The sequence below is a fragment of the Gopherus evgoodei genome, chromosome 4 (assembly GCF_007399415.2).
Source record: "Gopherus evgoodei ecotype Sinaloan lineage chromosome 4, rGopEvg1_v1.p, whole genome shotgun sequence".
NCBI lineage: Eukaryota > Metazoa > Chordata > Testudines > Testudinidae > Gopherus > Gopherus evgoodei.
The window spans coordinates 44,829,310-44,844,848 of record NC_044325.1 but is presented as its reverse complement, the minus strand read 5'-3'; the positions used below and the strand labels follow the sequence as shown (position 1 = coordinate 44,844,848).

The 15,539-nt window shown below is 46.6% G+C and overlaps 1 protein-coding gene across 1 annotated transcript in view; it reads left to right on the top strand.

The window, feature by feature from the left end:
* TTLL5 (tubulin tyrosine ligase like 5) overlaps positions 1 to 15,539 on the top strand; it is a 254,241-nt gene that overhangs the window by 95,035 nt on the left and 143,667 nt on the right. Inside the window, 2 exon segments of the mRNA XM_030559099.1 lie at positions 1,884 to 2,004; positions 3,702 to 3,848. Coding sequence (XP_030414959.1) covers positions 1,884 to 2,004; positions 3,702 to 3,848 — 268 coding nt within the window.

The window sequence follows — 15,539 nt, the reverse complement described above, 5'->3', positions numbered from 1 at the left end:
GCTGTGTCTGCCCCTACTTTTGAGGCCTCTGTTTAATGCTTTTTTCTTCTTCTGGGTCTCAAGTGCAAGACAGAGATTGCAGGAGACAAGGTAACATTCTATCTCCAGAGGTCTCCTCTGATTCCATGTTGGGATTAAGAGCAGGTCCAAGTTCTGTGTTTTGAAAATGAGATACAGGCAAAGAGCTGTCAATGAGTTGTTCTCTCATCCTAGCAGCAAGGAATCTTAGAGACTTCGTCACAAGATATTTTGATGCTCCTGGAAGGGATTTGCAACCCTAGGCAGGGAGAAAGCCCCTAGGAGAGAGTTGCCATGGAGTTACAGTGGCCTGGTATTCTGGGAGTTAATTCCTAGTCAGAGTTCAGAGTCTGCTCATGGCTGGGTTAGTCCCATGTCGGGGGAAAGGGTTTGTTGTCTAGAAGCTAGGACAGTGAACTCTGAGGAGCCACAGGGGTTGTTCTCTGTTGTGGAGTTCATTGCAGGGCAGAGACCAAGCTTGTGTTTTAGTTAAAGCGAACCCTTGAGATAACCCAGTAGAGGTCTCAGCCTGAGCCTCCTATTAACTCATTTTCTCAGATCCTCCCTAGCTCTGTGACAGGGCTTCAGAAATTTGAAGAATTAATGACCAAGCAGAGGCATAACTCCAGACAGTGCATGGCATTTAAACTTCCATAGTTATCTCCCCATATCAACTTTAGGCTGATGCAGTGGTCCATAGTGGTGCTGCTGCTATTTTGTATGATTTCCATAGTTCTGTAAGTATGTATCAGTGCACTTTGTAGATATGTGTGGTAGGGGAGCAGGCTCCTGAGCTGAGGAGCCTGATAAAGGATCAGAGGCCCTGATGGGACCAGGTGCTGACCTACTACAGTGGTGAGGGCCATATAAGTACTTAGACAGAAATAGAGAGCAGGAGATAGAAGACCATATCTGGCATAGTGGGGACATACCTTGTCCTGAGTACAAGGAAGTGTAAAAAAGAAAAAGGGAGGAAAAAAAGCCACAAAGTGTGAAGTGGGTGAAAGAGAAGCAGAGAGTCCTTGGGAGTAACTGGAGGCAGGAAGCTGGGCCCACTCAGAGCTGGAGGAGGATTTGAAGGCTGGGCTGCAGATGGGTGGAGTTGAGCAGTCTTGGGTAGTTGTCTGTCTTAACATGTTTGTTCATTAAAATGACTATAATTGTAGAGGAGTGAGAATGAAACTGTATATCCCACCCTGTACCATCTGGTCACCTTGATTCACTTCCACAGCTCCCTTATGTGTTCGGACAGCTGCATGGCATACTTTGCTTACTTTGCTCAGTGAAACCTAGCCTGTAACTCTGGGGTGGCTGAGGAAGAGCTCATCTTCACAAATGTTGTTCTTTTGTTTTACAGAGGTTTCATTTAGATGGGGAGAGGTCCCCTCACTCACCCAGTAAGAACTGCAGGGCCTCCTTTAGAAGCTCTGTCTTTGGGACAGAGCCTTTCAGTTTGATTTGTGATTGCTAGTGCTGTGTTCAAAATTATCATAAAGAGACAGCACCAAGGAGCTTCAGAGTGGGCTGGGAATATTCTGCTTGGCTGGTGTGCACATGACTGACCTTCTGACTGGGCTGCTAAGGATGTGGGAAGGGAAGGAGGTCACTCCATCTCCAGAGGTTGTCTTTGCTCAGAGAATGCTTGCCTGTTCCCTGTAGTATCCTCTGGCGCCCCTGCCCCAACCTGATGGAATGAAGGTACATTAAGAATAAATTAGGGACAAAGAAGCCCTCTTTCTCCTTATCCCCAGATGCTTTTGCGTATTGGAGGATTTGGGTGACTGTAATTAGATTCGTAAGTAGTCCAGATAGGGGCTGTTCAGTCTATGGTGCTGTATATCTGACCACTGTCTTGGCTTCCACAGCAAAGTGCAGGCTCGCAGGGCTTTCTCTGCCTACCTGCATCGTGTTCAGCTGCGTCTGATGAAGGAGGCTGGGGACCAGATCCACAATGCTGCCTGGGCTGCTAAGGAGGATGAGCAGATGGTAAGAATCTGTGTTGGGCAAGAGGAGCCTAATGGGGAACTGCCCTGAGAGAGTGGAGGCCAGTTCCCACCCTCAGAAAGAATGAGGTTAGAAAGGTCCTGGTTCCTGAAATTGTGCATACATCTCCTTCTTTATCGAGGAACTGGTGCCAGGTTCATAGCATGCAGGCCAGGCAGAGATACTGACTGACTTCCGAGTAAGTTCAGCATAGACAGCTCTTCGTGAACTGAGCATGCTTAACACTCCATCCAACTCAGCCTTCTCTTCCTGCATTCCTACCTCTGACCGTACCTGCTGTTGAATTCCTGTTTCCTGGCAGGATTTTCTCTGAGATGTCTTGCCAGTGCCTGGATTTTCCAGCTGAATCATAAAGGGACCAGCAGCTTTTTATAGAAACAGAATGCTTGAATCTGCTCAAGTTGAGTGGGTACCTGGCTTAGCCTTCTTCCCCATCCACACTCTTACTCTTTGCAGGTAGCTGTATCTTATAGGATCTTCCCTTTCTTCTTTGCAGAGACAGAGGGGGAAAAAAAGGATTCTCTCTAATGCTGTTGTTGAATGTCCCTGGATTTCCTCAGACAATACAGTGAAGTCTCCCTATCTGAATCAGCCATTTTAAGGAGTTCAGCAAGCCCAATATCCCCTCTCTAACACTCCTGAAAGACAACATCAGATGATATGCTGGGCTTTTTGCAAACCCAAATGGGCTCTTGCTAAAAGCAGGCTATGGGGAAACAGCCAGTGCAGCTTGAAGATAAAACCAAGTGTCAGAAATAATCAGTCGGCTCAGTGGAAAATATTACCCCTGCTTTCCAAGTGGAAAATTGAAACTGGCTTTTTTACATTCACTTTGTCTGCTGTGCTGCTAAAAATGTTTAAAATAACAGATCAAACCAGCCTAGTGTAATGGCAGTGAGAGGCGAGCTGTGAAATCCAATGCTCTGGCTGTGAGGCAGCTCATTTATGCACTAGCAGAGCATCTAACCAAAAACAAATCCAGAGGGGAGACAAAAAGGATTCAAAACTGAACATCCACAGCAGGCGCCTTGCCTTGGGGCCTGACTTGCTGTATTCCCTCCCCATCAGAGGTGGCATGAGGGGGCTGACATGATGGGAGGTTGGAGTGGGTATCTGGCCAGAGGTCATACAGGGGATATGATGATGCAGGGAACAGGAATTCATTTCTGACCAGTGGTTGTATCTGATCTGTGGTAGGCCAAAAGAACCCCAAGATCCTCCTCCATTGTGGTGGGGAGGAGAGGAGTCCTGTCTTGGAGGGGTTTTGTCATTATCCCTGGGCTCCTTCTACATGATACTTTTGACAATGCTCTTTTATAAAATGTTTTTCTGGATAGGGACACTCCATTATTGATGTTGCTTGATTTTCCACATCTCCACAGCTACACTTTCCTCAGACAGATATTCTCGAAGTACTCCCATCACTGTCCCAGTCTAGGAAGTGATGCACAGTTCTTCTCCCCCTTATCTTGGGAATTTGTGGGAGTAGGTTAAAAAGCATCCACCACCACATCCATTCTGAAATGTACTCTTACCTGCTACATGTCATACCACATCCACAGAACAGCATTTCTTCTCTATCCATCATGGGATGATCTAGCAACCCCTATGCCCTCCACTCCACACATTGCACCTGCCCTTTTAAACTCTCTTGTTAATGCTGTCTCCCTTGGCGGCAGGAGCTGGTGATACGCTTTCTGAAACGAGCAGCCAGCAATCTTCAGCAGTCTTTGAGGATGCTACTCCCCAGTCGACGTCTGGCCCTGAATGATCGTAGGCGCATCCTGGCTCACCAGCTGGGTGAATTCATAGTCTGTTATAACAAGGTGAGTGGCTTTATCTCAAATTCCTCTTCCTATGGTAGCTGAGCCCACTTGGACCCAGATGAGTGCATGATCCAGATCAGTGCCAGAGCTTCCTTGTTCCTGTTACTTCCACGCAGATTGGGATGTGTAACACAACAAACCAGTGCCAAACCCCACCTCCCCTCCATCCTCTACAGCAGCAGTCCCTTGATTTTCTAATCCATTGAACATTTAAGGACAACCAGTTCCATAGGGGTCACCCAGACACACACAGACAGATGTCTATTAGATTATTTAGGACTTCTGAGACTCATGAACCCTTGGAAATGTTTATGGCTTAAATGAAGATTTTTGTATGTAAACTCTGCATGCATTTATCATGAGGCAGAGCTGTTCATGACTGTGTTTCTGATATTTTCCTCTAAAGTGTCTGTCATTGGCCACTATCAAAGAAGAGACACCAGTCTAGGCAGATTATTGGTCTGCTCTAATATTTAGGTTTCTATACCTCATTGTGGTTTCATGTTCAATCATAGTAATTGTCTATGGAAATTATCAGATGACACTGTGACTGCAGTTGTATGTCTAGCACAGTAACTAGGCGCTCAACTGCACATGAAACTTTCTGGAATTACTCCATATAAATCTAGGCTACAAACATACTGTATTGATCTGTGACAAACTCAAGATGACAAAACTGTTTACATTTCAAATAAAATAAACTCCTGTCCGTAGACATCAGGAAAGAGAGATACCCAGTAAAGAAACATGTAACTGACTCAGTTTTTTCTGTAGGGTACCTCAGTCTTTAGTGCATTATTGTGATGCACCTGCAGAGAACAGCTTTGAGATACAAATATATGAAATATTTTACCATCACCTTAATATACTGAAAAGAGAAAAAATTTGTAATAGTCTACATGATCTCTGATAGGAAGGTGTTAAAAGTCCCTCTAACACTCTTCACCTCTGCAGATGCAACTGACCCCATTCTCAGCACTGTGCTTCCTTGCTGATTTATGTTGTTTTGTTTCCTTTTGGGGTCTATCTTCTCCACCCACTTAACTGAGAGAAGTTAAAATAGTAAACCTGTCTCAGGGGCTGCTGTGCATGGTGCCTCTGCAGCACATCCAGCTCCCACTGGTTAGGGGAGGACATCCACTCACAGGAGTTTGTGTCTGGACTGACATCTGGCAACCTGACCTGTCAGAGCAAAATAGGGAGTGAACCAAATCAGCTCCTGCATGTGCCCTATGTGCCTAGTGCTGCCTGACTTACTGTGTGAGGAGTAAACACAGAACAGCCAAGCCGCTTTGTTGGTGGTCCAAGAACATGGCTACTTTGGATATAATTTCCATTCAAAGATTCTGTTCAAACACAAGGATTTTCTGCTAACTCTCAAGTAAATTTACAAAATAAAACTGTAAAACCAGTAATAAATCAGTTTACAATTACATTTTCTTATTTTAGAACAAGTGAGAACACTCACTTGGGTTTAGAACATAAACAGTTTCTTCAAGTAGTGTCCCTGTGGGTGCTCCACTTTAGTTGCACAAGTGCCCTGCGCCTTTGATCAGAGATTTCTGGTAGCAGTGTCCATTCAGCCCATGCTTATGCCCTACACATCCTCATGCCCTGTACCAAGGCTATATAGGGTTGCATGGGCGAATTGATATCAGTTCCTTTGAACTGCCTTGGCCAGAGATGGAGTCTAGCAGTGTGCCTCATTGCTGTGTGCTTGTTCCCTCTTGTATTTGTGTTTTAGCTTTTATAGGTAGGTCTCAGTAGTAGTAGATTTAGTAACCTTACAGTTGTTGGAACATTCCCCCCCTTTTTTCCCTTTCTTTAAAAAAAAAAAAAAAATCTCGCCTTCCCCCACCAATTGAGGGGCTTGAACAAATTTTCTTGTACAGGGATGCTGGTCTCTAAAAGGTGCCTGTCTTGCTGAGAAGCAATCCATGTTAGTGGTGGACATTCCCAGTGCATTTGCTGGTTGGGAGATTCTCATATTCCCAGCAAGTGTAAGATCTGATCTTCTTTTAAAGGAAGATCCAAGAGTAACAGGGAAATAAATTATAGGCTCTTAATGGTGAAGCAAACCTTGAGATCAGATGCTGACCTGGTGGTAGAGAACGCCGCATATAGGGACTCTCCACTTCTGTCAGTGCCCCATTGTCAAGATCACGGTCACCAAAAGGAAGACAATATAGAAAACAGTCTCCATCAATATCCATGATTGAGGTATCAGTAACTGCACTACCAGTACCAAGAGCTTCTCAAAGTATAAGGAAAAGGATAAGAGGAACAGAATAGAGAATTCTTCATCATAGAAGATCTGGTCACTGGAAACCTCAGGTCCTGAGAGGAGTGCTAGTGATACTCTAAGTACTTCAGGTACCCTGATACACGCTAACATTTCAGCTAAGACCCATATTACACTGGTAAAGGGGTCAGTACCGAATGTTGTTCTTCAAGTGCTGTCCCTGTGGGTGCTCCACTCTAGGTGACGGTGCGTCCCGGCGCTGTCGATCGGAGATTTTCGGTAGCAGTGTCTGGTTGGGGCGCACGCACCCAGATGGTATCTCCTGTCTAGTTGGAATCTTCCTGAGTGCGTGCGACCCACACCCTCCTCAGTTCCTTCTCAACCGTCCTCGGCTGAAGACAGGACTAGGGGCAGTGCTACTTTCTCTTCCCTGATATCTTTAGGAAACAGTAACAAAGAACCTAGAAATAATTATTAATTACTTCCCAGTTGTTTCCCTTCCTTTAGTATAGTTACATAGTTAGTTACTTTGTTTAAAAAAAAACAAACCAAAAACCCTCAGGCTTGTCTCCCATTGAGACACTCTTCTCTAACTCATAATGCCAGGACCTTCAGGTTTTAAAAGATGCATCTCCTGTCAGGACTCCATGCCACGCTCAGATGGCCACTCTCATTGTGTGAAGTGCCTAGGGGACACCCACATCCCCGCGAAGTGCCTCCATTGTGCGAGCCTCAAGTCAAGAGCTCGTTGTGACAGGGATCTGCGCCTCAAGATCATCATGATAGAAAAATCCCTGCAGCCGCTGTCGGAGACGGGAAGGATAGAACACGCTCCCCAGCCAGATCTGAACCGGTGAGGAGCGTTGCTTCACCCTCCTTGGAGCGGAGGCAAGAAGCTCAACAGTCTCACAGACGAGACTCTAACAAGGGTAGGGGGTCTCCGGCGAGATCCCTACCCCCTGTGCTGACAGCCTGAAAGACAGGTGTTTCAGCCTCTCCTAATGCCTCAGGAACCGCTCTGACAGAGCTTAAAGGCAGGGACCAGACCTCCCGCACGGGGAAGGCACCTACTGACTTGGTCCCCTCAGCACCGCAAACGACTGCGGCTCGGACAACTCACTCCTCTTCGGCACTGAGAAAGGCTTCAGCACCGGCACCACGTTCCTCCTCAGCACCGGCAACTGCTGCGGTGCCAGCAGCACATTCGGCTCCGACACCCAGAATGGCCGCAGCACTTACAGCCTGGTCAGTTTCAGTGCTAAAAGCGGCCGCGGTCCCGCCAGTGTACTCTGCCTCAACAACGAAAATAGCTGCAGTGCCGACAGCGCGATCAGCCTCGGTGCCACGAAGAGGGTTGGCACCCAGCCACTCTTCTGCCCGCGCACCAGCAGCAGACCCCCTGCAGGGCACTGCTAGGCAAAACATAGAAGGACACTCTCTCTCACTCTCGCCGACTAAAGAGCTAGAGCAGAGAGCAGGCTTAGTCCAGCCTAGGGTGCAGGAGCAACAGCTTCTCACTCAAAGTGACCTTTTAGTGCCACCTGAGCCACATTCTCCGCTCCCAGATACAGAGGACTCCTTTCTTGACCTGCCACTTTCTCCACCTGAACTGGCTTTCCCCGACGGTGACCTTGAACTACAGCCGCAAGCGGAGTTCTCCCCTCCTGCTTCTGCTCCACAGGCACCTTTACCACCACCGGTTATGGCTCAAGCTCAGCAGCCTCAGTTTCCCTATGTTGCCCCCCCCCCGTGGGTGATGCCTGGGTTCTCCTACCCCATGCCTTGGCTGCAGTGGTACCCATGGCAGAATCCTCCTACCAATCATCTTCCATCGGTGCCTCAAACTCCTGCTCCATCCACTTCCAGGGTGCCTGAGCCCCCTCCTGAGACTGGGAGCTACGCACCATATCCTGACTCACCTAACCCTAACTCTCCATTAGCCTCAGATGAAGCTATTCTCCCTCCACCTCCACAGACCGTGGACGACTGCAAACAATTTCAGGATCTTTTTAGGAGGGTTGCACTTAGTCAGGATATCCCCTTGGAAGAGGTTCAGGAGACTCAGCACAAACTCCTCAAAATCCTTCAACCATCTGCGCCCTCGAAAATCGCGCTCCCTATAAATGAAGCACTCATGGAGCATGCTGACACTCTCTGGCAAACCCCAGCTTCCCTAGTACCAACTTGTAAGAAGATCGAACGTAAATACTACGTTCCTTCAAAGGACGCAGGCTTCCTTTTTTCTCATCCATCACTGAACTCTCTTGTCATTGATGCAGTTGCACAGCGGACCAAACAGTCACAATATCGACCCATCCCGCAAGACAAGGACCTTAGACGCCTTGATGTCCTGGGCCGCAAGGTTTATACATCCTCTACACTACAATTCAGGATTGCAAACTATTCTGCTCTCCTCGCCAGCTATGATTTTGATGATTACAATAAGCTTTTCAAATTTGCCTTTTATTTAGAACAGACTAAACCATTTCGCAAGTCTCCACGACTCTTCGTTTCCATTGCCGAAAGATCAAAGGGCACGGCCATCTCTAAACAACGTCTGTCCAAGTGGATCTCTGACTGCATCAGATCCTGTTACTGGGCGAAGAATCTTCAACTGCCCAACAACATTAGAACTCATTCCACTAGAGCCATGTCGGCATCCATTGCCTTCTTACACAACGTTCCCATTCCTGATATCTGCAAGGCGGCTACATGGTCATCTGAACGCACGTTTGCAAAACACTGTGCTCTCACGCAAGACACCTCGGCAAATGCAATAGTAGGCCATACAGTGCTGTCTTCAGTACTCACTGCCGCATCTCCAAAGTCCCACCAACCATAGTGGGTGCTGCTACACATTCACCTAGAGTGGAGCACCCACAGGGACAGCACTCGAAGAAGAGAAAGTTACTCACCTTGCAGTAACTGAGGTTCTTCGAGATGTTTCTCTCTGTGGGTGCTCCACTCCCCGCCCTCCTCCCCTCTACTTTGGAGTACTAGTCGGATGCTCCATGGTAGAGAAGGAACTGAGGAGGGTGTGGGGCGCACGCACTCAGGAAGATTCCAACTAGACGGTAGATACCATCTGGGTGCGTGCGCCCCAGCCAGGCACTGCTACTGAAAATCTCCGATCAACAGTGCCAGGACGCAGCGTCACCTAGAGTGGAACACCCACAGGGACACACATCTCGAAGAACCTCAGTTACTGCAAGGTGAGTAACTTTCTCTTATTATTTCCAAGAGACTGGCTTCCATGGAATCCTAGACTCCTTGATACCAACAACATCATTAGTGTCTGCAACATTAGTGCCAGTACCGAGTTCTGTTGTGCTCCTGGAACTGCAGGAATTCCAGTATCCACAAGTATCAGAGGGTTAGCCATGTTAGTCTGGATCTGCAAAAGCAGCAAAGAGTCCTGTGGCACCTTATAAACTAACAGACGTTTTGGAGCATGAGCTTTCGTGGGTGATGCATGTAGTCAGATGCATGTAGTGGAAATTTCCAGGGGCAGGTGTATATATGCAGGCAAGCTAGAGATAATGAGGTAGTTCAATCAGGGAGGATGAGGCCCTATTCTAGCAGTTGAGGTGTGAAAACCAAGGGAGGAGAAACTGGTTCTGTAATTGGCAAGCCATTCACAGTCTTTGTTTAATCTTGAGCTGATGGTGTCAAATTTGCAGATGAACTGAAGCTCAGCAGTTTCTCTTTGAAGTCTGGTCCTGAAGTTTTTTTGCTGCAGAATGGCCACCTTAAGGTCTGCTGTAGTGTGGCCAGGGAGGTTGAAGTGTTCTCCTACAGGTTTTTGTATATTGCCATTCCTGATATCTGATTTGTGTCCGTTTATCCTTTTCCGTAGCGACTGTCCAGTTTGGCCGATGTACATAGCAGAGGGGCATTGCTGGCATATGATGGCATATATTACATTGGTGGATGTGCAGGTGAATGAACCGGTGATGGTGTGGCTGATCTGGTTAGGTCCTGTGATGGTGTCGCTGGTGTAGATATGTGGGCAGAGTTAGCATCGAGGTTTGTTGCATGGATTGGTTCCTGAGCTACAGTTACTGTGGTGCGGTGTGCAGTTACTGGTGAGAATATGTTTCAGGTTGGCAGGTTGCCTGTGGGCAAGGACTGGCCTGCCACCCAAGACCTGTGAAAATGTGGGATCATTGTCCAGGATGGGTTGTAGGTCCCTGATGATGCGTTGGAGAGAGTATCCACAAGGCCTTTTGGTACCTAATGAGCAGGGATCCTAGAAATCCATTTGCCATGGAAAAATGCAGAATTTGTGTTTTTACAGAAAATCTTTAGTTTTTTACATTTTGTGAAAAAATAAAAACAGATATTAACTAAATTTTACTGAAAGTACCATATCACTTAATCAATGAATGCAACTTCCCCCTCTTGTGGTTGATTTTTGAATGCACTTTAAATTTACAGTAGAGGACCAGTTATCTGATCTAACTGGGACCAAGGTGAGATTGAATAATTAAAAATTTGGATAATCAGAATTGGCAAAGAGCTTTTCATCTCTTATTTTAAGATTGTGGCTCAAGTGATTAGCCTTAGGTGGCAAGTGGTTCGGTTAATATGGAGAGCTGGATAATGGATGTTCGGATATATTGGGTTCTACTGTCTGTTGTGGTTAGGGAAACTAAAGTTCAAGTCTCATTTTAATCATGGAAACACGTGGATTTTCATGTTTTGTTTTATTGGAGGAATTTTGTTTTTTTAGCACTGAAAACAAGAGTCCCTCCTAATGAGCCTGAGTATCTGCTCTTTGTGACCTCTGGACACTTTTCAGTACTGGAGTCAGCTAGGTCACCAACTGCTCATGTTTTCATGAGACCTACCTCTTTTCCATCTTCTGCTATCCATAAGGAGAAGTTGCCACCTCTGATACAAATGTGGATGAGCATTCTGATTCAGACTCTGAACTTTCTGTTCAAAGCTCTCCAATTTATTCCAGATGTTATTCCGCATTGCAGATGCAACAGAGGCAGGGCACCAGACCCCTGCCTACAAGCGCTTGGGATGACCAGTGTTGGATACCTCCTGCCATGCCTTCTGGTCTCCCTCATTAGCCTTGCTGAGATTCATAGACAATATACTGCCAGCAGTGTCAAGGGACTTCAGCTCAGTCTCTCAGGGCACACAGAAAACCTTGTTCACCAGTACTATCCAATCTTCCTCCCCATTCTGAGCCCGAGGAGACCTTTGAGGAGCAGGGGGCAAAGGTGAACAAAGAGGTTGCCCCCCATTACAAACATCTCATCATTGTCACCTGATAAGGCAGTGAGGCCACCACTACCATCATTAGCTGATGACTTTAGGCAATTCCAGGACATAATGAAGTGGGTTGCTAAGGTAGGTGCTGGAACTATGGGTGCTGGGGGTGCTGCTGCACCCCCTGGCTTGAAGTGGTTTCCATCATATACAGGGTTTACAGTTTGGTTCAGTGGCTCTCAGCATCCCCACTATAAAAATTGTTCCAGCACCTCTGGCTGCTGACTGACACCTGTGAATTCCCGGGAAGAAATCCAGGATTCCCATCACAAGCTCCTGGACATATTGCACACCTCTACCTCAGCACAGGTGGCACTGCCAGTTAACGAAACCCTCCTTGAGCCAGCCAGGTCCATCTGGGAAACTCCAGCAATGCCCCTCCCTCTCCATCTTCCCCCTCCCGCTCGCACCAAATGTAAGAGGGCTGATTAAAAAACCAAAAATTATGTTGCAGAATTGTGAGTTTTAATTTGCTCATCAAACACCAGATTCTTTAGTTGTGGATGCAGTCAATGAAAGGGGCAGACAACAGACCCAACAAGGCACCCCGTTTAATAAGGACCAGCAATATCAAGACCTCTTTGGTCATGAGAGCTACTTGTCTGCAACACTTCAGTTCAAGATAGCTAACCACCAGGTGCTGATGTTAAAAATGACTGTGTAGACTACAGAAGTTTAATGCTTTTATTGACCATTTACCACAGGAACATTGAGAACATTTCAATACCATAATAAAGGTGGGTCAGCTCTTAGCAATATCTTCACTGCAGCCATCGCTCAAAGCTGTAGACACTGCAGGTAGGTCTGTTTCCACCGCAGTAGTAATGAGGTGAGCATCCTGGTTTCATTTGTCTGGGTTTCTGTAGGAGGTACAATTGACCATGGAAGATTAACCTTTTGATGGCCAGAAGTTTTTCAGATTTCACGGATGACTTCTTCATACCCTGAAGGACTTTAGAGCCACACTTAGGTCTTTGAGGATATACACACCTGCAAATAAAAGACAGTTTAGCAAGTCTCAGTTAACGCGAAGATCCAACCCTGCTCAATTTTCCAGGACCAACAGCTTAAGAGGTTGAGGTTTTCAAAGAAAAAGCTTGCAACTACCTCATCCCAGTCTTAAATACTGTATCATCCATATGCCAGTTTTGATGGTTGGTCATGAGTTCAGACTACCCAGTGATGAGGTTCTCTCAGCTACATGACAACTCCTTTCTTTCTCAAGTTGGACACCATCTCTCTATTTCATCAAGGATGGGAGGCTATAACATTGGACAAATGGGTATTAGAGTCCATTATTTCGGGTTATGCTATCCAGTTTACTGCCATCCTGTCCTTCCAACCCCCTTCCCTGTCCCTCTTCAGGGACCCTCTTGCAATCAGTTGCTGGCACAGGAGACTCTCAAGTCTAGAAACCATAGAACCAGCCCCACTTCAACACAGGGAAAAGAGTTCTATTCATGATATTTTCTGATACCCACAAAAAACGGGGGTTGGAGACTGATACTAGATCTTAGACAACTGAACATCTGAAATTCAGGATTGTGTTCCTAGCAACTATTATTCCCTCCCTAGAATTAGGGCACTGGTTTGTGACCCTCAATCTCAAAGATGCCTACTTTCACATAGTGATTTATTACTCTCACAAAATATTTCTTTGTTTCACATTCAGCCACAATCATTACAAATACCAGGTCCTACTCTTTGGCCTGTCATCCATCCTAAGGATGTTCCCACAAATTATGGTAGCTGCCTACTTTCATTGTTCCACTGGCTCCTCAAGGGGCGGTCTTATCAGGAGGTTTGGTCAGCCATTCAAACAATAATTTTACTATTACAAAGTCTAGGCCTACAGATAAATCTTGAGAAATAAATCTTGACCCCCTCCACAATGAATTCTCTTTATTGGAGTATTTCTGGATTCGATAACAGGTAGAGCTTATTTCCCTCTCAACATATTCCTTTCTTTGAAGGACCTTATCCAAAAAGTGCAGCTCAGCCCTCAAGTTCCAGCAAGAGTATGTCTGCAACTGCTGGGACACATGGCAGCTTGTGTTTTTGTGATGCAAAATGCCAGGTTGTATCTTTGATGTCGGCAGGGGTGGCTCAGGACAATTTATTACCCAACAATCATAGTCTTCCTGCAGTCCAAGGAAAATAGTCACAACAGGAATAGTGCTTGCATGCCAATCTGTTGGGATTAAAAAAGTTCAGAAATGCTTCTCTCTACCTTTTCCCCCCTACTCAAAAACAAGTCCATCAAGATCTTGACAGACAACATAGCGCACATATATTACATTAATCATCAGGGTTAAGCACATTCCCCACTCACTCTGCACTGAAGCAATAAAGCTTTGAAACTGCTGCATTGCCAGTCAAATAGTGATATCAGTTTCTTATCTTCCAGTTAAACCAAAACACCATCATCAACACCCTCAGCTGACATTTCTCCCTAAATTACTCATGGGAATTGGAATCTTGAGTCCTCCACAAAATTTTTTCATAGCTTGAGGATTTCCAGAAGTCAACCCCTTTGCCATGGCAGCCAACACAAAGCGCAGGAAATTCTGTTCTTCATCGAGTGATTGCTCATATCCATTCCAGTTAGGTGTGCGCGCCGCGCATGCACTTTCATTGGAAGATTTTTACCCTAGCAACTCCGGTGGGCCGGCAGGTCGCACCCTAGAGTGGCACCGGCATGACGCCTGATATATACCCCTGCCAGCCCGCCCGCTCCTCAGTTCCTTCTTATCGCCGTGTCAGTCGTTGGAACTGTGGAGCGCGGCATAGCTGTCCTCCACGTCCCTAGCTCTCCATTGTCTCGTTGTTCTAATAGTTGTATATAGTTATAGTTGTAGTTAGAGTTTATAATATTAGTTGTTAGTTGTAGTACTTGTTGTATATAGTTAGCGGGCTTGGGCTCTAGCCCTCCCCCGCGCCCGGCGCTGGGCTCATGCCCGGTTTGCCAGGGTTTAAACAGTGCTTGGCCTGCAAGAAGCCGATGCCAACGAGCCATCCCCATGACGCCTGCTTGAAGTGCCTTGGGGAATCGCATATCTCTGAAAAGTGCCGCATTTGTAAGGCATTTAAGCCAAGAACAAAAAAGGAGAGGGATCAGCGCTTAAAGACCCTCTTAATGAAAGCAGCGCTTAACCCTCCAGCCTCGAAGCTGAGCGCTGGCTCCACTCCGGCACCGGACCGCTCCGGCACCGGGAAAACGCCTTGGCACCAGCCCTCCCGGCACCGGGCCCCGAAGCAAGGCCTTCGACGTCTGCCACTCCAGCCAAGCAGACGCGGACGGAGCGTCCGGCACCATCTTCTGCCGCGGCACTGATGCCAGGGATTCCGTCGACTCCAGGCCCGGGAGGTCCGTCAAGTCCTGTCCCTCACAGCTCCCCCATAAGATCTGGGGTCAAGCTAATGGTTCCCTCGACGCCGGAGACATTTGCTTCGGCTCGGGACCTGATTGCTTTGACTGAGCCTACGCTTCCTCAACCTCCGGTGCGGGTCCTGCAATCAAAAGGCAAGCCTGCGGCCAAGCGAGCTCCATCTCCAGTTTCACCGAGCAGGAAATTCTGTTTCAGGGAGGCACTCAGTTCTCAATATCTAAGTGACATTTTCCTCATTACATGAACTAATGGTCTTTTTTATGCGTACCCTCCAACTCCGTTGCTCTTAAAGATCCGTATCAAGATCAGACAGGACCAAGCCAAAGTCATTTTGATTGCATCAACTTGGCCAAGGCAAGTTTGGTTTCCTTATCTGGTCAAACTCACTTCCTGTCCTCTATGGTGGTTTCCCATCCAACCTTAACTGTTGTCTCAGGATGTTGGTCAGACACTTCACCCCAATGTGAATGTTCTGCAACTGCAAGTTTAGTTCCTCAATGGTTCTTGGGACTAGAAGCTGTCTTTTTCATCGGAAGTACAAAATACACTTTTAATTAGGAGAACGGAATCTACGAGACATACCTTCAGAAATGGAGACTATGTAATCTTTGGTGTAACTTTTGGATTTTTCTCCTATCCAGTCATCTCTTTTCTCAGTCTTGGATTACTTGTTGGAACTGAAAAATTCAGGCCTTTCTAGGAGTTCCATCAAGATATATTTAGCAGCAATAACAGCTTTACATGTGCCAGTAGAAGGTTTCTTGGTATTCATTCATC